This window comes from Arachis hypogaea, chromosome 3 (genome assembly GCF_003086295.3).
Source record: "Arachis hypogaea cultivar Tifrunner chromosome 3, arahy.Tifrunner.gnm2.J5K5, whole genome shotgun sequence".
NCBI classification, from domain to species: Eukaryota; Viridiplantae; Streptophyta; class Magnoliopsida; order Fabales; family Fabaceae; genus Arachis; species Arachis hypogaea.
In genome coordinates, this window is record NC_092038.1 from 139,668,021 (window position 1) to 139,691,828 (window position 23,808).

Below are 23,808 nucleotides of genomic sequence, written 5' to 3' on the forward strand. Positions count from 1 at the left end.
TTGTGAACTTCAATGGATACTAAATGTGTTACAATTTTTACGCATCTCTTCTATCCGCCCACCAGTTTTATATTGTGATAATCAGAGTGCTCTTCATATTGCTGCTAACTCGGTTTTTCATGAACGGACCAAACATTTAGAGGTTGATTGTCACTTGGTTCAACAAAAAGTTCAAGCTGAAGTGATGAAACTTCTCCCAATTCCTTCTTCTGGGCAACTAGCTGACATCTTCACCAAGCCTTTGTCTCCTCAACCCTTCCATCTTAATCTGAATAAGCTTAGTGTTCTTGACATCTTTCATCCTCCAGCTTGCGGGGACGTATTAAACCACTCTTCCACCTTAGCCCATGACAACAATAAAGACGTCTCACGGCCCATAAATTCAGCCCAACAGAATACACAAATTAAATGATAATTTAGTCTTTATCTTATCTGATAGTTATCTTTATCTTTATCTATATCTTATCTTTATCTACTTTTATCTTTCATAGGCCAATATTCTATATATACTTAATTTTACTTTCATAGTTTACAATTCATTCAATCAATAATCAATAAAATTTCTTCATCTTTTTCTTTCACAATTCTTTTATTTTCCTATTCTTTCACAATTTTATTAATCTGCATACCACATCAGTACTTCCTTTTTGATCTTCTTATTTGAATTCATTTCATTTTACTTTAAGCTTAACAAAATACTGGCCAAACAGTTGCAGTTGTTCACACGTTACTCAATTTTTCCATCTCTTAAATATCTATTGTTGCTGAACTGATAAGTTTTTCTCTTTGAAGGTTGAATCTGAAATATTCTGCTTTCATGGTGGGTTTTTCCCTTCAACATTCGTAATTTTGTTTGTTTTCATTTTTCATATTTGGTGGTAAATATATGGTGTCTTGTTTGCAGGAACAAAAGGTGGTTACCATGTTAAGTGCCTCTAATCATTGTTACCTATGTAAATGTTAGAATGAGTGTGTACCTGTCCTTATCCCTCTGCAAATGAAGAACTTTAATGAGGTGGGATCCATCATCCATAGGTACAACTGCATCTGGAAGCAGCCATAAGAAGTGTTCTGAGCATATTCTCTCTTTCCTTTAGTCTTATCATATTTTTAACACTCTGTCTCTTTAAGCATTGATGTAGCCATTGCTATGAAGGTTTTGGAGAGGATGCTTCAATTTTAGTTCTGCTAGCTTTGATAGGGAACAATCATACACCCCTTAGATATTGAAGAACAAAATAGTATATAAATTAGAAAGGTGAAAACCATGTATAGGAAGACAAATTTTTCTATTAAACCAAATTAAGGCCTTGTTTGGAAAAATAAAATATTGGACGCTTAACTAGTAAATACAGTAGGTTAGGGCCTAACTAGTAGTTAGAGTTTAGTTACAGAACTAAGAAGCAAATAATAGATGAAACTAATTGATAACAAAACAATAATTGTAATTATCTTAACTAATACTTAATTTCCTACAGTATCTCTCACCGTTTCTTCTCCTTATCCTTGTGTAAGGGTGCTGAATTTGCTATTATAAGTTACACTGTTACAGAGTTGGTTCTGACTTCTCAGGTAGATTCAGTAATTTACTAAAATTTAATTTTACCATAACCAACATTGGGCATTTGGTCTAGTGGTATGATTCTCGCTTAGGGTGCGAGAGGTCCCGAGTTCAATTCTCGGAATGCCCCTATTTTCATCTTATTTTATATTCCAGATTCCAGATACCTGCACGGATTTCATAAAATTACACACTTCGAAGTGATAAGTTTATTATCTTCTACGAGCTAGAACTCGAGGTTGCTGTCCAAGGGTTACTTCCTTATCTCCTTTGTTTGGGCTGATCTGTATTTGATATACAAATTAAATTAACAAAAGTGGCTTTTTTTTTGCATACCAAAAAAAAATTTTAAGTTTTTATTTCTTATAGATAACTAACTAGTCCACACTCATCCCCCAAAAAAGAAGATAAACTTGTCCATATTTTGTTGTGGGGGAGTTAAATTGATTTCTGAAATTTGACCTTTGTATAAAAAATATTTTCGAAATTTTAATTGTATTATAAAAATATATGAAATTAAAAAAATTATACCATCTTAGTCTCCGTCTCTTTTTCATTGAGTTATTTGTTATACCGTAAGTGATATGACATATAATTAGTTTTAGCATTAAATGTTTTTGAAATAATGTTATTTTATCTCAATAAGCTATAAAATATTTTATCCCCACAAAAAATGTATAATCATGAAGGATAATTATGTCGTTCATCAAACATTTAGCCCAAAAATAAAAGCAACTATGTTTTGTCTAGTCCAATATAAAAAAAATGTACAAAGTCATCACGGTATAAAGAGTAATTTGATGAAAAAGGAATAAAGAACTAATACGGTGTAATTTTTTTGTTTTTGAGAATGTTTACAGTGCATTTAGAATTTAAAATACCTTTTTAGTACAAATATTCAGTCTCAGAAATCACTTTAAAATTTAACTATTTGTTGTAGTGATTGGAGAATTCTAGTTTAATGATTAAAATTAAAATAAGCAAATATACATCCAAGCGTGTTGAACTTGGCAGAAATTCCATGACGTCGCAATAATTGTTAATTCTCAGAATCTATTGCAGAATTCAAAGAACATGACAGTTGACTATGATTATGACTCTAGTGACAAAGCCACTCCCCCCTCTTGTCCCATTTAACAATTAAATTAATCTCGTTAACAGCAGAAATATGCCACCGAAATATTTTTCATCATCTCCATTCCCACCAACTATTTCCACTCTCATCCCCTCACTTTTGAGAAGCAGTGGTTTCTCTACAGGGACAGTCCATTGCCGACTCAAATATCACAAACCTATACTCACCTAATAATGTTAAAATAATTTTGGTGGTTGTTATCTAAATTTGAGCAACTTGCATGGCAGAATATGTCACCAACTTGTGATCTTTTTCACACACATTCCGCAAAAGGCGTTCATCATTCATCAATATCATCTTAATTTATTAGCTTTAGCTTGGCATTATATATATTAATATTGCATTTTCTAAATGTATTAACAAAAGAATACATAATCCGTATAATACGCGGCTTATTAACAAGTTTGAGGAATTCAAACCATATTCATATTTAGTAATACCACACCGCACACAGATAACCATGTAGCTAGTTTATACTTTCTAGTCTATTAAATGCACTACCAACCCCTATTGTTCTTTTATTAAGGGAAAAATATAGGCAGACAATGAAAATATTAAACAATGTGAACAATGAATATATTGGATGTTCAATTTACTAAGTATGCGGATGGTTATTCTAATATTAAGATTTAGGTGAGTAATTTAGGAATGTAGTGTATTTTATTTGAATTGGGCCAATTTTAAGACTCGTTGTTTATATTATTCAAGAAATTGGTTACCTAGCATAACCTTTTATTATGTCCTTGGAGCTTATACATCTCTTTCCATCCCTTTAAATCTCTGTTACATACAGTAATTCTTTAATGTTCTACTCTATTTGTTCAACAATTAGTATATTGTGTTGATAAAAAACTTGGTATATCTACACATAATATGTTTGAAAGGGAGGAAATAGTATTTTCTATTTGCCTCCTCTTTCTCCCACTAGAAGCTTTTCCTTAAGGATATGCTTCCATGTTAGGCACTTAGGCGTGTCTATTTGACTCAAAGTCAACTTGATAAAACTAAACAGTCACGGATTTTTGTCCTTGCACTCACATCTCTGCCAATGACTCAAAGTACTCAAAGTAATTGACTTTGCAGCATACCATGTGGGTCCACACTCTCATTAAATTCACCAATGCATGTCCACTTTCAACTTCATCATTCGAATGCTCAAACTCAAGAGTGTGTATATATATATAGGCTTCATTTACTTCACATTTCATATCACCAACCAGCAACTAAACATTCTTAAAAATATTCTACAAATGATGTTGCTTTCTCCTAAGATTAGTTTGAGTATAGTCATAGCCCTTTCCATTGTAACCATACTTTCATATGCAGATAATAATACTGGGCTCTTGGAGGTTGAAATTGAAGCCTTGAAAGCTTTCAAGAACTCCATCACCCTTGACCCAAATGGAACACTTGCTGATTGGATTGAAATCCACCCTCATTGCAATTGGTCTGGCATTCAATGTGACCCTTCTTCAAGCCATGTGATCTCAATTTCTCTGACTTCTCAGCAGCTCCATGGAGAGATTTCACCATTCTTGGGAAATATTTCAAGCCTTCAGGTTCTTGATTTATCTTCAAATTCATTTACCGGCCATATTCCTTATCAGCTAAGTCGTTGCACTCAACTCACTGTGCTTGGTCTCTTTGAGAATTCTCTCTCAGGACCAATCCCTCCCGAGTTAGGAAACTTGAAAAGATTGCAGTATTTGGATTTAGGAAGTAACTTCTTGAATGGAACCCTTCCTGAGAGCATATTCAACATCACTTCTTTGTTGGGAATTGCTTTCAATAACAACAACCTCACAGGCACAATACCATCACACATAGGCAAGCTCCTTAACCTTATTCAGATGATAGGATATGGGAATAGCTTGGTTGGGTCTATACCTCCTTCAATAGGGAATCTTGAAGCTTTGAAGGCTCTTGATTTTAGCCAAAACCAGTTATCAGGTGTAATACCTAAAGAGATTGGAAACCTGACAAATTTACAATCCCTTCTCTTGTTTCAAAATTCATTGTCTGGTAAAATCCCTTCAGAACTTGCCAAGTGTAAGAATCTCTTAAACCTTGAGTTGTATGAAAATCACTTGTCTGGAAGTATTCCTCCTGAGCTAGGAAACTTAGTTCATTTGGAAACATTGAGGATATTCAGCAATAACTTGAACTCCACTATTCCACCTTCCATATTCCAATTGAAATCATTGACACATTTAGGCCTCTCAGACAATAACTTGGAGGGAACAATATCTCCTGAGATAGGATCTTTGAGTTCCTTAACATACCTAACCCTGCATCTAAATAAGTTTACCGGCCGCATCCCTTCATCCATAACAAGCTTGAAAAACTTAACATATCTTTCAATGAGCCAGAATCTTCTTTCAGGTGAAATTCCTTCAGACATTGGTGTGCTTCATAATTTGAAGTTTCTAATCTTGGGCTTCAACCATTTACATGGTTCCATCCCTCCTAGCATTACCAGTTGTACTAGCTTGGTAAATGTAAGCTTAGCTTTCAATTCATTCACTGGCAAAATTCCTGAGGGCTTTTCTAGGATGCCTAATCTTACTTTCCTATCTTTTGCTCACAACAACTTGTCCGGGGAAATCCCGGACGACCTTTTCAACTGCTCAAACCTTCATACACTAAGTTTGGGAGAGAACAATATGAGTGGAGTAATAAAACCAGGCATTCAAAACCTGTTTAAGGTTCAGACTCTGCAGCTGAATGTAAATTCCTTCATAGGATCAATTCCACCAGAGATTGGAAACTTAAGTCAGCTCATCACTTTAACCCTTGCTGAAAACAAGTTATCTGGTTCAATTCCACCAGAATTGTCCAAACTTTTTCTTCTGCAGGGGCTCTCCCTCCATGACAATGAGTTAGAAGGTACAATACCTGATACACTCTCTGGTATCAAACCACTAACAAAGCTTTTGCTGCATAGAAACAAGTTGGTTGGTCAGATACCAGATTCTATCTCACAGCTTGATATGCTTTCACATTTGGATCTCCATGACAACAAGCTGAATGGTTCCATTCCAAGAAGCATGGGGAAGCTTAATAAGCTTTTGATGTTGGATCTCTCTCACAACCACCTCACAGGATCAATTCCTAGTGATGTCATTGCACACTTCAAAGACATGCAGATGTATCTCAACCTTTCTTACAACAACTTTGCTGGAAGTGTTCCAGATGAGTTGGGCATGTTGCAAATGGTACAGGCCATTGATATTTCAAACAATAATCTTTCAGGTGTCATTCCCATGAGAATTTCCGGGTGCAGAAATCTGTTCAATCTTGATTTTTCAGGAAACAAGATTTCAGGCCCAATTCCTGCAGAAGGTTTTAGTCACTTGGACTTGCTTGAAAACTTGAATCTTTCAAGAAACCATTTAGATGGTAAAATCCCTGAAGTCTTGGCACAACTTGAGCATCTCATTTCAGTAGATCTTTCTCAAAATAACTTGAAGGGAACAATTCCTCAGGGCTTTGCCAATCTCTCCAAGCTGATGCATCTCAACCTTTCTTTCAATCAACTTGAAGGCCCTGTGCCTATGACTGGAATATTTGCACATATCGATGCATCTGATATGAAGGGAAACCAGGATCTTTGTGGAGCAAAATTCTTAAGGCCATGCAAAGAAGGTAATAATCATGCTCTATCCAAGAGGAGCATAGCTATTATCGCTGCGCTTGGATCTCTTGCAATACTCCTACTTCTAGTGCTTGTGATTTTGATTCTCAATCGAGGCAACAAACTTTGCAATTCTAAACAAAAAGAGAGTGGTGAGAATCAAGAACCAGATTACAGGACAGCATTGGCTCTTAAAAGATTCAGTCCAAGGGAGCTAGAGAATGCCACTGGCTTATTCAGCACTGACAACATCATTGGTGCTAGCAATTTGAGCACAGTTTACAAGGGCCAACTTGAACAAGGCCAGATTGTAGCTGTCAAAAGATTGAATTTGCATCAATTCTATGCAAATACAGATAAGATCTTCAAAACAGAAGCCAGCACCTTGAGCCAGCTGAGGCATAGAAATTTGGTGAAGGTGCTTGGTTATGCCTGGGAGAGTGGGAAATTGAAAGCTCTAGTTCTAGAGTACATGGAAAATGGGAATTTGGATACCATCATACATGACAAATCGGTCGATCAGTCTAGGTGGACATTATCTGAAAGAATCCGTGTTCTGATTTCTATTGCTAGCGGATTGGACTACTTACACTCTGGTTATGACTTTCCCATTGTGCACTGTGACTTAAAACCTTCTAACATCCTTTTGGATAGAGACTGGGAAGCTCATGTCAGTGATTTTGGAACAGCTCGAATTCTCGGACTTCATTTGCAGGATGGTAATACCCTTTCCTCATCTGCAGCTTTGCAAGGCACAGTTGGCTATCTTGCACCAGGTTAATATCCTGCACATTTTCTTCAATTTTATATATACTATCTGATGTTTTCAATATTGTGATTAATTTTCCACTCAAACATCTTTTTTACTCACAGAAATTGCCTACATAAGGAAAGTTACAACTAAAGTGGACGTGTTCAGCTTTGGCATCATTGTAATGGAGTTTCTAACAAAAAGAAGGCCAACAGGGCTCTCAGAAGAGGATGATGGCCTGCCAGTAAGTCTACCTGAGGCAGTAGAAAAAGCCGTCGCGAACGGAATGAAGGAGCTCATTAATATTGTAGACCCTATGCTGGCCATGGATGACACAAAAGGCCATGTTGATGTATTGGTAGGACTCTTCAAGTTATCCTTGTGTTGTACTCTCCCCAATCCTGAAGATCGACCTAACATGAATGAGGTGTTATCTACTCTTATGAAGCTTCAAACAGCAAGTTAACAAAATTATCTTGCTAAATGATACACAGAATGAAGCCACCTTTGTAGATGGTTTCTTGGCACCAACAAGGGGATGTACAAAAACACATCAACTAGTCAAGCTCTCAATCATAAGTAGTCTATGCAATTTTGCTTACCCAACCAAACCATTTCAGAGTATACTCTAGTATGTAACTTATATGCTTTTTTTTTTTTTTTCAAATTGTTGTTTTATGCCATATTATGTCTGGAACTTTTGGAGATAATCTGAACCTGTTTCTGTCATGGTTTACTATTACTTCTGTTGTGGAAATATCATTTTATGAATCTGAATTTCTGATGCAATCTTTTCTAAATTATTTAATTAACGGAGCCAAGAGAATTCAGTATTAACAGCAACAAATTAGGGAGATTCTGCAATACTGTGGTTCAACAGCACCATTTTTATGTATGAATCCATTTACTTGTCAATTTTCATCGAAAAAAATTTACCTCAGTTATTAACAACTCCAATTAGTTTCGAGTTGATTGAGATATCAACTTATTGGCAGTGTGTTATCTATCTATTTTTATTATATAAAAGTTGATACCAATTTTTTGTATATTAAATTTAAGCTATGTTTCTTCTTCTAACGATGCTATGTTATCAATTTTGATTACTTGACAAAACTTTAGAAATTAACCAATCAACTTTATAAAATATTTTAAGTTATAAAATATTCAAATTCCATCATATTTGACCTACTTATATATCATACATAAGACTTTTACCAGTATTACTTTATTTCACAATTTGTGATTCGCCTAACAAAAAAATTTGCACCAACAAATAAAAAAGAGTTTATCTACTTAGAAATGATTCTATTAGATGATTAGGTACAAAATAAAAATGTTTATTGTATTTTTAAAACAAATTTACAAAAAACAACTCTCTTATTATTTTTTTACTATTTATATTTTTTTTTAAGTTTTTGTAATACTTTACATATAATTATATTTTAAAATCCTTATAATTATACTTATTTCAATATACTATTTAAATCAAACAATCAATTTTGATTATTTTTTTAATATTATTTTAAATTTGTATCATTCGAGACATTGTCTAATAGAGTGAATTAAAAAAATATTAACAAGTATTTTTACTTTATACTATTTAAATTATTCTTATTAAAAATAACTTATTCAATATATATACACAAGACAATAAATATTCTAAAAAATTTTATTCTTATTATTATAGATATCATTGAAAATATATATGCACTAGGAAAAAAAACAAAAAAATGTCAAGAAAAATGTAAAAAAAAAATACAAAAAATGAAGTTTTCATGCTATAACATAAAAAATTATGATAGATTCAAATTATAAAAAATTTTATCAAATTCTGTCAAAATTATACTTATCACTAACTCAATAATTATTACATATTCAAACTAAATTAAAGGTTACAAATCAAAGTGCTACAATAATTTTTGTGTTATTTGATTAAAAAAATAAAAAAAATTATTGGGCACGACTGTCTTAAATCTAATTACACTCCAAGTCATCAAGGACACAAAAACACTATCTCAATTGAAAAATTTGTACAACCTTACACTTATATTAGAAGTCAAATTAAATGATTTTTACTTTAAAAAAGGCTCTCAATTGTTATCAAGATATTTGTTTCAACAAAAAATACTGAAATTTGACTCTTATTACAACAAATCTAACCGGTAATACTACAAAAATTCATTTATTCAAAATATCATTTATATTCTTCGTTGATTATAGAAACTAACTTCACCAACACTAATATTATCAGATCTAGATGACATACTAATTAAAAGATTAAAGAGAAAGAAAAGTAAATGAATCTAAGATATATCTCATGAAGAATATACATATAAAGATAGAACAAAAAAGACAATAAAAAATGTATACAAATTAATAGTTTAAAAAAAATATGTCTTCATAAGAATATATGAAAAAAGAAACAAGTCTAACAACAATTAAAAATAAAAAAAAAAGATAAATACTATATAAAAAGACTAAGTCTATCAATTAAATAAATACAAAAATAAAAATAATAAATAAAAATGTAACTTTAGATAACATTAATATTAAAAATTTTTATATTATAAAATATTGTAAATAAAAAATACATTAAATTTAATATTAATTCATATATATTTAATTAATTTTTAAATAACTTTATTAAAATATATTTTATACTATAAATATTTATTAATTTACCAATGGCATGAGTCTCAATCTAGTTACTTGAAATATCAATTATCAAGGTTTTCTTTCAATGTTGATTTTCAAAAGTGTAAATTATAGTTCACACTTTTAAATAGATTTGATTGTAGTTAACATCACATGTACAAAAGTCTTACATGTATATACTTTATTATTATTATCAATAAAAGTGTTTCAAAATCCTGGAATAAAAAATATTTGATAGTAAACTCAGTGTTTATAATAAGGAAGAATTAAACCTGACTATTGACCAATTATTGGATAATGGAATGAGATTTTCTTTTAGTGACTTTGAAAAATCACCACATGGATATAAGTCATGGTAGCGTGTTTGACTGACATGATCGCCAGTTGCTATGGCCCATGGCAGAGTTCAAGATATGTCTCATCAAATTCGAATAAATTAAATCAACTTTGAATTAGTAGGATTCAACTTTTTTATTAATAAATTTTTAAATAGAGTTTAAATTTATAATAAATTAATATTTGATAATATTTATATATTATTATAATAATTAATAAAAATTATAAATTTAACTATAATTATTTTTTTGTTTTATTATTTTACTATTTTTATTTTCTTTTAACTCTACTGTTTAAGTCTTTATCAAAAGTAAAATTAGATTAACTTTCATAAAAAAAAAAGTAAAATTAGATTAGACATTATCACTAGTTGTAACCTGCAAGTAATAAAAAAGATACGTAATATCTTGTGAACTTTAAATATTTGACCAGCAATATTTTAAATGAATACTCAATAGAAGATTTTGTAATTATCTTTATGATGTTTTATTTTAATTATTGAATGATGACTAAATAAATAAATATTATTTTTATTTAAAATATGACCAAATAAATAAATTATACTTTTAAATAAATTTTTTTATAAAAAGATGTTTTTTTTAATCTTAATTAAAGTAGATGTCAATTTTCTATAGTCATACCACTAGCCTAAAGAAAAGTGAAACTTCTCCAATTTTTTTTTGTTTAAGTAGAAGTTCTAAGACATATTCATCATATTAAATGACAGTGGCGTGGTGCTTCTCAATTTGCAAAGTGCAACCACTAATAAACCAACAGAGTGCAAGAAATGAAGCGAGCAGGAGTAAGCTCACATTTGATTGCCATAATTTATGCTCTTTTATTTTCATTTAATGCTTCTGCATTTGATGATACTCATAAAAACTTCCTTCAATGTCTATACCATAACAACTCCACATCACTATCCAAACTTGTTTACACCAAAACCAATTCATCTTACTCTTCAATACTTCAATTCTCCCTTCAGAATCTCAGATTCTCATACAACAACACTCCCAAACCCCTTGTCATCGTCACACCCCTGCAGCCTTCCCAAGTTCAAGCCACCGTAATCTGTTCCCAACTCCATGGCTTGCAGATTCGAATTCGAAGCGGCGGCCACGACTATGAGGGCCTCTCCTACGTCTCTCAACTTCCATTTGTTATCATTGATTTCATAAACTACAGAAAGATCCAAGTGGACGTAGAGAACAGAGCAGCATGGGTTCAAGTTGGTGCAACTGTTGGTGAACTTTACTATAGCATTGCCACCAAGACCAAAACTCTTGCTGTTACAGCAGGTGCATGCACCACCGTAGGAGTTGGAGGACAATTCAGCGGCGGTGGTTATGGATCCTTGATTCGAAAATATGGGCTCTCTGCTGATAACATAATCGATGCTCACATAATTGATGTGAAGGGTAGGTTTCTTGACAGGGAAGCCATGGGTGAAGATCTTTTCTGGGCCATTAGAGGTGGTGGTGGAGCAAGCTTTGGAGTGATCTTAGCATGGAAGATCAAGCTCGTTCCGGTTCCATCAACCGTGACACTGTTCAGAGCTCCTAGAACCTTGGAACAGAATGCAACGAAGCTTGTTCATAAATGGCAGAGTGTGGCAAGTAAACTCGACAATAATCTAGTCCTTGGTTTGTTGTTGCAGACGGTGAATTCAAGCATTAACAAAGGGGAGTTAACTGTGCAAGCTTTGTTTAACGGCTTGTTTCTTGGAGGTGTGGATAAGCTTCTTCCATTGGTGCAAGAGAGCTTCCCTGAATTGGGTTTGGCTAAAGAAGACTGCACTGAGATGAGTTGGATTGAATCTACTCTTTATTCATCGGGATCCTATGGTCAACAACCACTTGAGGTTTTGCTCAACAGAAGTCAAGTCAACACAGATAGTTTCAAAGCAAAATCTGATATTATCACAGATCCTATTCCTGAGAGTGGCTTAGAAGGATTGTGGCGTTTGATGTTTGAAGATGAGGCCAAAGATTTGGAGTTGGTTATATTTCCTTTCGGAGGCAGAATGAGTGAGATTCCAGAATCTGAGATTCCGTTCCCACACAGAGCTGGAGTGTTGTATCAGATTCAGTACTCTCTGCACTGGCAACAAAAAGGAGAGGAGGTTGCACAAAGGCGCATCAATTGGATGAGGAAGCTTTATAGTTATATGGAACCTTTTGTGTCAAAGTCTCCGAGAAAAGCATATATCAACTATAGAGACCTTGACATTGGGGTAAATAACATTCATGGCAACACATCGTATGAGCAAGCTAGCATTTGGGGTCACAAGTATTTCAACAATAATTTCAAAAGGTTGGCATATGTCAAGACTAAGGTTGATCCTCTTAATTTCTTTAGATTCGAACAGAGTATACCTACTCTCGTTTGAACTTCCAAGGACAAAAGATAAAATCTCTAACCTCTGAAAGCACCAATCATCTATTTATAATTTGTTAGTGATTAATATGTATTAATGTACTGCCTTTTATATGAAGTAAATACGTGTAATAATCACAAATATGAGGTTAGTCAGAATATTAAGTTCTTTATGTTTCAATAAAAAGTTTTTTGTTTATGTTATGAAAATAGCAAAACATATTTTTATGAATTATATATAATAAAAGACATTTAAAAAATTTATATACTAAATCTCTTATTTTAATTATATATTGTATAAATATATAAATAATAAATAAAAATCAATGTATTTTTAGTTTTTTACTGTAGGGTTTAGAAATATAGCATTCCTATATTTAGTCATGTCAATATTGTTATTCGACTCTTATAGTCATAGCTTCTACCATTTTCTTCTCATATCTTTTTATTCTTTTTTACTTCATATATTACCATACTTAATCACAACAAAACCATTTTTTGTTACCACAATTTCTTTTTTAAATGAACAATGCATTATGAATTTGGTATATAATTCAACTATAAATTTTACGTATTTTTCTCTATTCCCATATCTTAGACTCGTGCATTTTTTTCCTTCCTTCAATTGTCCTCGTTACATTACATTTTCATACCTTCAGCTCACTACCCTAATCTTAATCTTAAAAAATATTGACTTTTGTTAACGCTTAACTTTAAAGGCAAGCAACGAATAGTATGTATTATACACCGTGACAAATAGAAGAATTGGAGAGCGAAATTCAGAGGCAGCATAACTCCTTCTACCTTATCATCTCCAAAACATACAGACACACCCAAATACCTTTTCTACAAATTCCTTCATAACTCCAAATCAGAGCTACCATTACTCGTTTTAATGGTTTTTTCCACATCTCATTGCTGCTATTTCGACACATCTGGATATTTCCATAAAAACAAACAATGGATACGAGATCCAACTTACAAAACGTTATAAAAAAATCTCTTCTATCTTCACTTTGAGACACGTTACTTTTTCCTTCAGCACATAATATCGAATGCCAAGACTGTTCATTCATCTTGATTTACACAAGAAAGGAGGGGATCGACAATTTCAAGTAGAAAGTAATTTTTTTTTTAAAAAAAATCCTGTCTTCAAATAGTGCAACACAATTACAAGTGTATGGTTCCTGATACAACTTTATTTCAAAGAAACTTGACAAAAGTACCATATTTTAAACAATATATGGTGAAGCAACCAATTCTTAATAGTGGGCAGCTGAAATTAACATTACCAAACATCTGGACGCAACTCACCACTTGCCGGCGGCATCCATCTCCCAGAGTTATAGACACTTTCACCAACTTTCCAGCCGGGTACATCCTTCATCACTTCTGCTTCATACTCCAGATATTTATGCCACTCTTTTACAAATCTGGAGAAAGAGATGGGAAAACAATGGTTATGTTCGCAGTTAGCAGATTGAATTTTGTAAGTCTAATCTTAGGGGGCTGGTGGAGTATCTCATACCTCTCGTCCTCTTCAGCCTGAAGCACGGGTAGAATGGCTCGACGGGCAGAATATTTTTCTTCCTTCAGTGCCCTATGGAAGATGAAACATTTCAATATATCAGCTATATTTTTTATGAGGAAAGTAAAGAACCCCTCAATAAAATTATGTAGCTACAGCAAAATCCCAAGTTGCCATAATGCCAACTAAATAATTAAAAGTATGCACTTTAGTTTGCATAGCTCATGCCAAAAATGTACCCCAATTTCCATTCCTTTTTATAGGCCTGTCTCACAAGCATAGAAGAGATGAACGATTTACAATATCATGTTGATTAAATTAAGAGCATGTAAATTCAAAATATCTTGTTTCTCTACAAATTCAATATTGATATAAACAGGAGATACATCTGAATCTGATGCAATTAGCTTGACAAAATCAATCCAAGATAAAGGACTCCCAAAAATTCTTAGGGTCTGCTTATTGTGTTCTCTTGCACCACTTCCAAAGATCAAGGTTCAAATTATTAACTAGTTCAGCCAGAGTTAAGTATATCCTAAACTGTACTACCTATGAATATGATGGATTCAACATGGGTTTGATAAGATCATATTAAACATCGAGACTTATTTTATTCCCATCACAATTCAAATTAGCTTGAAGTTCTAGCGAGATTCAAAGCGGATGTGTAAATTTAACTCCTCGACCTATATGAACCCTGATGATGCCGAAGTCCAATATTCACAGGAAGCAATATCTGAACTAGAATTTTGTAACATTATGAAAAGCATTACAATTAACAACACATCCAGATTTTTGGGAACCTAATTCGCGGAACAAGCAAAACACATCAAAATGGAAGAATTAGTATTCACAAAATGAAGTAGAATCCAACGAAAACATCGAGATACTATCTGATCGAAGGAGCAATGAAACTGAATCAAAATCGGAAACAGAAAAATAAAAGATTGGAGAAAAGAAATAAAAAAAAAAGGGAAGTAAGTACCTTCGGATCTTGTTGCCCTTGCCGACCTGGTACATGCCCCAGGAGAAGGTGCCGAACGCAGCGAGGAAAATGGCGATGGCGCTGGGGCCCTTGTTTGGGATGCGGCGAGCGAACCGGATAGGGGCGAACCCACCGGGGGGCGGACCGTCCTGAAGGACCGGCATGTCCTTCACGCTCGCCATGCCCGGCTTCTTCCTTATCATAGCCTCCGTCATCTTTGCTACTGGTGGTGGTAGTGGTGATTCTCGTGCCTGCAATGTGCGAAAGAAGAAGAAGAAGAAGGAAAACACTGGCAAATACGAAAATGGTTCGTGTGGTCAGTGATGGACCAACATGGGTTGGATTTCGGGTTTTCAAGATTGGGCCGGGTTTGTGCTTATTCCTAGTAAAATTCCAAAATGGTTACTAAACTTTCTAAGAAGCCCTGACCCAAAAAAAAAAAGAGAGGCTAAACTCAAATGAAAAATTTCCAGACAAGCACATCAGTAATTATTAGTTGTACTTATCGTATTGACGAAAAAAAAAAAAAAAGTTGTACTTATCGTGGTAGCACAAGAAGAAAATGAATTCAGCTATTTCAAAATATTTAGTTATTTATGTACTGCATACTCAACGAGAATGGGAGAAGAAGAGAGCGGGAGTTAGTGTTTTGAGGACGAAACACAGAGAGGATGGCGGCCATACCGTCGAAAGAGATAAAGAACAGTGGATGAGGGTGCATCCAGTGCCAAAGAGGATTTTTTACGAGAGAATTTTTCAAAGTCTACAAATGTCTAAAGTCATTGGTCCAGAGAAATCAAAGACCTTTGCATTTGCAGAATCTCTAGCTGGGTATAGTATAGTGACAGTGGTGGGCAAGCAGGGCGATCTCCAATCCGTGTGTAAACTTCACTGAAGAAGCCAAGTGGCAGAGCCTTATCGAGAGATTTTGGTGATCAAGGTTCTTGATAAAAATTATAGTTACACAACTCTTCCACACAAGTTTCGGATGGTTTGGCGCATCAAAGGTGGCTTTGATTTGCTTGATGTGGGGCTTGGGTATTTCATGGTAAAATTCGATGTAGGTGAAGATCATGAGAAGGTCATGCTTGGTGGCTGTAAAATCGTGGGATATAGATTTCCGGCCATGTGAGCAATCCTTCGGGTCTACGCTTGTATGGGTTCGGATTTCGGGGCTCCCAATCTGGTGCTATCAAGAACAGGCCATGATGTTTATTACTTCTGTAATAGGAGTCCCCATCAAAGTGGACCTAACCACTAAGTTGACTGAGAGAGGACGATATGTCCAAGCATGTGTTCAAATAAATTTAGGACTGCCGGTGAGCATATCATATGCGTAACTCATGTAGTGGAGTATGAAAGTTTAAATTTAATTTGTAAGGCTAGCCAGGAAAGGGAGATTGCTTAATAAGGTGGGCAGACTCTGTTTGCTCAATTCGGTAGTGACAACGATTCCTACTTACCGCATGCAAGTATCTCTCTTCCCTGAAGGGATAACTAATAAGATAGAATCCATTATGCAAAACTTTCTATGAAAGGGTCAAGCTGATGGTAGAGGCCTGAATCTAGTTAACTGGAAGGTGTTGGTCACTCCTAAGAAGTTTGGGGGTTTGGAAATTAGAGATCATTTTTGTGCTAATATTGCTCTTCTTAAAAAGCTAGTTTGACAACCTTTTCACCATCCTGACAAGCTACGGGTTCAACTGTTGACGGAAAAATACCATTCTTCTAAGGATGATTGTCTCAGTCGGTCTCGAGGAAGGGGGATCTTATATTTGGAAGAGTATATGTCGAGTTTGGAATATCCTGAAGGAAAGTTTTATTTAGTGCATTGGAAATTTGGAACAGAACTTTTGGTTTTCTAAATGAAGAAGAGAGGGCGCGACTGTGTCATGAGATGGATTATGTTCACATTTCTGATTCGGATTTCAGGATCTTGGACCTTTGGTCATCTGGACAGTGGAACCTTGAGAATATCTATTCTCCTCTATATCAGTCTCTGTAGAGCAACATTAACTCTTACAACCCGGATGTTCAAGCTGGTTCAGGGGTCGGTTGGTGTTGGACTCGTGCGACTTCAAAGGTTTATGATACTCGTAGTGTTTATTTGTGACTCAACAAGAAGATGTTTAGTTGGGAGGATAGGGGTAAATGGGTAATTGGCTTTGGCTTTGGTGTCAACCTGTTCTGGAAAAGCACAAATTTTTGGCCTGGCTATGTCTTTGGGAGGCTCTTACTACTGCTGCATTTCGTTTTAGGAGGAACATTTCACACATGGATAGCTGTCCACGATATTTTTCAGGTCAAGAATCAATTTTACATTGCATTCGTGATTGTCCAAAAGCCCAGCTATTTGGCAAGCTTTGGGGAATCTCCGGTCAACTAGTGGATTTTATGAGTTGGTTCGTACATAATAGCAAACAGTGTCCCTTTAGATTCTTTTCTGGTTTCTGATGGATTTGGCGTTCGAGGAATAACGAGATCTTTCATCCTCACGAGGATTGGACCACAAACAATGTGACTAGTATGACTTTGTCCTTGGAAAAGGAGCTCCAGAATATTTTTGAGTTGCAACGACTCTCTATCCCCTCCACCATTAGTGGTTCTTGGATTCTCCTTCAGTGGGTACCTTTAAGATTAATTGTGATGCTAGCTATCCTTGCAATGGTGCTCGGGTTGGTTTTGCTTGTGTTAGCAGAGATTAGAAGGGAAGGTGCCAATGAGGCTGTCTGGGAACAATTGAGAGTCGTAGCATTTTGCAAGGAAAGTTGTTTACTATTTGGAGAGACCTTCTTTTAGCATGAGATTCGGGACAAATAGACATTATATGTGAGACATATTGTCAATAATTTACAGGATTGTTCTGGTTTTATTGATCATTTGGTGTTAAAAATATGAGATTTCATGTCTTGGAAATAGCATGCTGATCTCCGGTTGATTTTGAGAGATACAAACACAGTAGCAAACATCATGACAAAGACTGCAATGAGGACACTTTCTCAAGTAGAACTTTCGTTGCCTTAAAAAAAATTTGAGAGTAATATTTAACGGAACTGTCTTTCTCAAATAATTTTTTATTTTTTTTCTTTCTTTGTCATTGTTTGTTTTCTTTGTAAGTTACCAAAAAAAATTTAGTTATTTACTAACAATGAATGCTATGGTGCCTAAAACATGGTGCTTAACTTATTAAAAAAGACAAAAAAATAATATTTAATAAATTTTAAATATTTTATATTTACTTTATACATTTTATTTTTTACTTATAAAAATAACTTAGGCAATTACCATAGAATCCACCTTTACTATATTGATCAGAATTTATTTTAGTTTAAATTTTGTTTCGTCACTGAACCCTAACTACAGCTTCAGCAGTTGCTGCTTTAGAGTGCAGAGAGAACTATCGTTGCGATCTCCTCCTCCAATGGCGGTGAGTAACTTTCTCTGTTCGAACTCGCGCGATTCTTTTAAACCTTCCGTTGTTGCTTACTTTAAAAAACTCTTGTTTTTTGAGTTTTGCAGACTATACCAGTGAATCCGAAGCCTTTCTTGAACAATTTGACTGGGAAACAAGTTATTGTCAAATTGAAGTGGGGAATGGAATACAAAGGTATTATCTTCTTTCTCTCTTTCAATTTTCTTCTGTTGTCGAAAATACCTGAAAGGTTGAAATGGAAAATCAAGTTGCAGAAACTTCATAAAACTAGGAGTTGTTTTATCAGTTCGTTCGTTTCTTTTTTATTATTTAGATTTTAATCATCTAGTGGCTATGGTCTTTCTTTTCCAGGTTATCTAGTCTCTGTTGATTCCTATATGAATTTGCAGGTGCACTTTCTAAATCATTCCGTAGATGTTTGTTTGCTCTTGTTAGGGTTCTTGTTTGCCTAGCTATTGACATTGCTTTTCGTGTTTATGGATCTCTCTCTAGCTGGCTAATACCGAAGAATACATTGAGGGACAATTTACAGGAAACTTGGGAGAAATTTTAATCAGGTATGTGTTTTATCCAGATTTTGTATGTGTGGATGCATTCTATATAAATTTTCTATGGTTATGACTATGTCATGAGAATGAAATTGTTGTCTGCATTAGAAGCAATTCTTGTTCTTACCATCTGATTTCTAGCATTTTACGCACATATTTAGACATGATAACATGGTATGGACATTGTTAATTAAATTGTTATTTCAAGATTGCTTACCTAACCAATGTGGCATTTGTACATTTAGAAGATTTGGGAATTTGATCCAGAATTTGAGTATCGGAGTTAAACCTATTGTAGGGGGAAAACTTTCTTTTAGCAAGTTTATTTTATTTGGTTGCAGTGACCTCTTTGATTAGTTTGTGAATAAATTTCTTAGACGAACTAATTATGTTTTTTTTACTGTTTTGTATTTCTAGATGCAACAATGTTCTTTACCTTCGAGGTGTGCCTGAAGATGAAGAAATAGATGCTGCTGCAGAAGACTAGAATGATGAAAGCATCTCAGTGTAATAACATCATTAGACCTCTTAGATTCAGGTTGTGTATTTACGTGTGGATATTTGGGCCAATGGTAATCATCATTTATAATGTTACATTAGAAAGTATATTAACAGGTGGTTACTCCAATGAAGACATTATATGAAGATGTCTTTCTTTATGGAAGTAACCACCATATTAACATTGTGGAGCTCAGTTGAGACTTGAAAATGTCATTAATATCGTATTCAATCCATGCATCATTCAATGGTTCAGTTCTTTTTAAATTATTTTTTGAACAAGTATCTTACAAAAAATAAGAAGAGCTATTTGGTTTATTATATATATGCAGATGAGCGTTAATTTTTTGGTTGATTCAAATTACTATTCTTTAGACCCAGAAAAAAAATTGAACCTAAAAGTGAATTTATTCAAGCCAACGAATATACTTAAATGCGAACTGTTTAATCTGTCTATTCAAAAACCACCAAGATGAATTAAGGCACACAACAAAAGAGGTCCGGTTTACACGGGGAACATCATAGTTTCGAAGCTGCTAACATGAAAAGACAGACATAAGAGGGAGCTGCATTTCAAAGAAAATGTCAATGACGTTTCTTCCCTGTAGCTCTTTCCCAAGCCTGCAAAACATGATTCACAATGTCTTGCACCCCAACCTTATGCTTCACCTGCACAAAATGGAAAACGAGCTTTAACGGAGGGAGACACTAAAATTTGAAAAAGATTACAATCTTCCGTAATATAAACCAATACGTCAACCTTGACGGAGTTTCATAAATCAACGACGAAATCAGATAATGAGATAAGAACATGTTCGATTAACATATTACATATTCACGTCTTCGAGATTAGGCATTCACTTTGTATTAACGGATTCTTTTTTATTTCTGGCTAACTGCAATCAAATGCAGGGTACTTTTTCTCTCTTAACCTGTTTTGCACTCCAAGCAAAGGGTTTAATGTGTGAAAAAGAGGACATTCATTTTTTTTTTGGGAAAGGTGATACTTCTTTTCCAACTTCATTAATCGTTTTAATTCCTTTTGGAGTTAATATTCAATTAGACCCTTTGAAATTTGAAGTCGGATTCAATTTGAGTCTTAAAATTTCAATGGACTCAAATTGGACCCCGAAATTTATAATCGTAACTCACATTAACCCTTGAGCTAATCCCCGTTAACGATGTGTTGATTTGGTACATTAACTTATTGTGATTTGGATTTCTCACCCAGGTTCCATGTGATCAAGATTTGAGTTCCAAAACCTTGATTGTTGCTCCCAAAGCGGTAAAATTTTTAAATTGAACTTGTTATTATCGTCTTCACGAGAATGTTCTGAAGCCGATCAAACTTCTAGGAGGTCTAGTAGGTCTTAGTCACATGGAATAAGTAAGGAGTCCAAATCTTAACAAGTTAACGTGCAAAATCAATATGCCATTTACAGAAATCAGCTCAGGGGCTAACGTGAGTTACTATTGTAAATTTTGGGGGCTAAATTGAGTCAATTATAATTTTTGGGGTTAATTTGAGTTCGACCTCAAATTTCAGAGGTCAAATTGAATATTAACTCAATTTGTTTTACTTAGTCGCTAATACAAAGAAGAGCTAGAGTGAAATTGATTCAGAGACAGTTGTGAAACCTAGTATATACCATCCAAACAAAATCAATATGCTAGCATTTGTTTCATGAACAAAACTATCCAGTAAGTTGTAGCTATGATTTATAACGCCACAAAGGGTGCAAGAATTAAAAGAAAAAGAAAATTAACAAGGCAGATCTAAGTAAAATTAACACTAATTACCCAAATAAACAATGAAGTTAACTAACCTGTGCAAAGACAAATGGCCCCCCATCTCTCATCCGAAGAGCATCCTTTTCCATGACTGCCAAATCAGCTCCAATGGCTGCTGCAAGGTCAGTCTTGTTTATCACCTGGAATTGTCATGTCCAATCAGTTCCATAATCACATTTGAAAATTCACACATGAAGAAAATATATATCAATCAGTTTGGGTGCTAGTTCAACAGACATGCATATCACTTACAAGGAGATCAGCCTGTGTGATTCCAGGACCACCTTTCCGAGGAATTTTATCGCCACCAGATACATCTATTATGTAAATGATATAGTCAGCCAGTTCCCTGCTGAAATTGGCAGCCAGATTATCTGCAGAAGAAGTTCAGTGAGCATCCAAATTTTTTTTTATTGAGCTCAACTTCTAAGGTGATGAAATATATATGTGTAATATGATATATAACAAGCAATCTTGTTAAAGAAAACATTTAGCCCTATTCAAAGTATAGCTAACAATTATTCATGGAAAAAATACCTCCTCCAGATTCACATAGAAGTATATCTGCTTTGTATAAGTTTGAAAGCTCTTCCAATGGTCCAAGATTAATACTGATGTCCTCCCTAATCGCGGCATGCGGGCAGCCCCCAGTTTCTACAGCACGTATCCTTTCCTCAGGAAGAGCTTTGTGCTTCACCAAGAACTCACCATCTTCTTTAGTGAATATATCATTTGTCACCTGAAAACAAATGTAATTTCCAAAATGGTAAAAGAAAATGCATCATACAGTAAAACCAAGAACATGATAATATATTGTAGAAGAAAATTGTATATCTTTATAAGTTTGAAAACACTACAAGTTTTACTATCTCAATGTCTCGTCCTAGTAATAATTTGAGGATAATTTTTTGAAAAACAAAGGTCTCACAGAGAAAACAAACAAAGAAATTATGTATGAACTGTGTAAAAAACTGTCTACAAGATCAAATAATGACTTGAATGCCAAAATTTCATTACACTTACAGCAGCAAGACTGTAGTTATCTCGAAGATGTTCACAGAGTGCCAACATTAATGCTGTTTTCCTGCATTGCCGAGACCAATCAAAATGGTTTCCATGAATTTCTAATTCAAATTAGACGGAAACAATATCGAATTAAATGAATTGAAATTGTATAGAGAGAGAAAAAGACGGACCCGGTGCCGACGGGTCCACCAATACCAACAGTGAAGGCTCTTTCATTGAAGTCTCTGTCGGAAAGAGGTGGAGCTCTTCTGCTGAAGTAGCCAGGTGAGTATATGGGTTCGTGAGAATGCGGTGCGAGTCCATCGTGGCTATGGTACACCCTCCCATCTTTTCCTACCCATGAATTACTACCTGAGTCGTGGTTGTGGTGGTGGTCATGGTCATGGTCATGGTGATGATCATGGCTATGCTCAACCCCTGAAGCCATAGTTGAATTCGATGCTGCAAATCTGCAATACTGAAACTGAAAAGTGGAGATTCTATTGTCTATACAGTAGAAATGTACAATACAAACTGGGGACAGTGGGGTGAATGACTGAATGTTATTGTGCACCCTGTTATGAGAAGGTGCACTGTGCAGCTTTTCTTAAAGCGCCCTCGGCCCTTCAATGCTATTATTATTAGTTTATTAGTTATTACTGTTTAAAATAGGAATAAAAAATTTGGCCTTATTATGCATCTGATGATCTGATCCAGGAATGTGGACCCAAAGCTCTTTTCTCAATGTGAAAACGTGACACTCCATAGTAATAAAACAAGAAACTTGATATCACATTTCATAATGCTTTTTATTTTTTTGTATTGGAGTGCGACTGGTGTTTTATAATAATGTGGATAGTTAGTATATTTTTTTTATATGGACACTATAAATTTGATCGATTTGTGTTTTTTATTTTTTTTTTAAAAAATTTACAAATCTGACCTTTATATTTATACTTTAATATTAAAAATTTTTTAAAACATGTCCCATTTGAGGATTTTGAATTTTTTTTTTAATTTTTTTACTCAAAATTTATCCTCAGATTTTTATCCCTATTTAAAATTGACACTCAATTTTTTATTCTACCTAAAATCTGACCCTCAATTTTCTATCCTTATCCAAAATTTGAACCTCCCATTTGTAGTTTTTAATTAAAAAAAATAATTATCTCCATATCTATAAAAAATATACTAATTTTTTATAATTATGCATTATACACCTTTCTAATCCATTACCAATAAAATGAGCCCATTTCATAATCGTATTCGTGCCCGTGCAGGTGCATAACCAAGAAATAATTTTTTTGTTTTTTAGAGGTTTGAAAAAAACTATTCAAATATTTTTTTTAAAACTAACATTATCATTCCCTAAAAACTAGTTTCTTCTATAAAAAATTACGTAAATGCTACCGTGTTTAAAAAATAGTGTTTATTTATTAAAAAATATTACAAAATTAATATTTAATTTAAAAATATAAAATTAAATAATTTTAAAAATTTAAATTTATTATAAAAAATAAATTAGATAAAATTTAAATATTAACTCATAAATATTATAAAATTGACCAAAAA

The 23,808-nt window shown here is 34.0% G+C and overlaps 5 protein-coding genes and 1 non-coding gene across 6 annotated transcripts; 4 read left to right on the top strand and 2 right to left on the bottom strand.

Moving 5' to 3' along the window:
* Positions 1-1,619: 1,619 nt before the first annotated feature.
* Positions 1,620-1,691, top strand: TRNAP-AGG (transfer RNA proline (anticodon AGG)). The gene has a single exon. It is a non-coding gene; the product is annotated as a tRNA-Pro (tRNA).
* A 1,945-nt stretch (positions 1,692-3,636) lies between these two features.
* On the top strand, positions 3,637-7,870 carry LOC112734597 (uncharacterized). The gene is made up of 2 exons (XM_025783984.3): positions 3,637-7,106; positions 7,204-7,870. Exons 1-2 carry the CDS (start codon positions 3,821-3,823, stop codon positions 7,545-7,547), a joined length of 3,630 nt encoding a protein of 1,209 aa, XP_025639769.2. The 5' UTR covers positions 3,637-3,820; the 3' UTR covers positions 7,548-7,870.
* A 2,848-nt stretch (positions 7,871-10,718) lies between these two features.
* Positions 10,719-12,647, top strand: LOC112734598 (tetrahydroberberine oxidase). The gene has a single exon (XM_025783985.3). The coding sequence runs from the start codon at positions 10,860-10,862 to the stop codon at positions 12,459-12,461; it is 1,602 nt and encodes a 533-aa protein (XP_025639770.1). The 5' UTR covers positions 10,719-10,859; the 3' UTR covers positions 12,462-12,647.
* A 910-nt stretch (positions 12,648-13,557) lies between these two features.
* Positions 13,558-15,531, bottom strand: LOC112734599 (NADH dehydrogenase [ubiquinone] 1 alpha subcomplex subunit 13-B). The gene is made up of 3 exons (XM_025783986.2): positions 14,962-15,531; positions 13,977-14,048; positions 13,558-13,881 (listed from the first exon to the last, which is right to left on the bottom strand). The coding sequence occupies exons 1-3, from the start codon at positions 15,174-15,176 to the stop codon at positions 13,737-13,739; spliced, it is 432 nt and encodes a 143-aa protein (XP_025639771.1). The 5' UTR covers positions 15,177-15,531; the 3' UTR covers positions 13,558-13,736.
* A 2,722-nt stretch (positions 15,532-18,253) lies between these two features.
* On the top strand, positions 18,254-19,695 carry LOC112734601 (probable small nuclear ribonucleoprotein F). Its single transcript, XM_025783988.3, has 5 exons — positions 18,254-18,388; positions 18,481-18,568; positions 18,746-18,783; positions 18,887-18,951; positions 19,360-19,695. The coding sequence occupies exons 1-5, from the start codon at positions 18,383-18,385 to the stop codon at positions 19,427-19,429; spliced, it is 267 nt and encodes an 88-aa protein (XP_025639773.1). The 5' UTR covers positions 18,254-18,382; the 3' UTR covers positions 19,430-19,695.
* Positions 19,696-19,829: 134 nt separating this feature from the next.
* On the bottom strand, positions 19,830-22,854 carry LOC112734600 (urease accessory protein G). The gene is made up of 6 exons (XM_025783987.2): positions 22,428-22,854; positions 22,255-22,315; positions 21,769-21,970; positions 21,484-21,605; positions 21,267-21,371; positions 19,830-20,109 (listed from the first exon to the last, which is right to left on the bottom strand). Exons 1-6 carry the CDS (start codon positions 22,682-22,684, stop codon positions 20,026-20,028), a joined length of 831 nt encoding a protein of 276 aa, XP_025639772.1. The 5' UTR covers positions 22,685-22,854; the 3' UTR covers positions 19,830-20,025.
* Between the last annotated feature and the right edge of the window lie 954 nt (positions 22,855-23,808).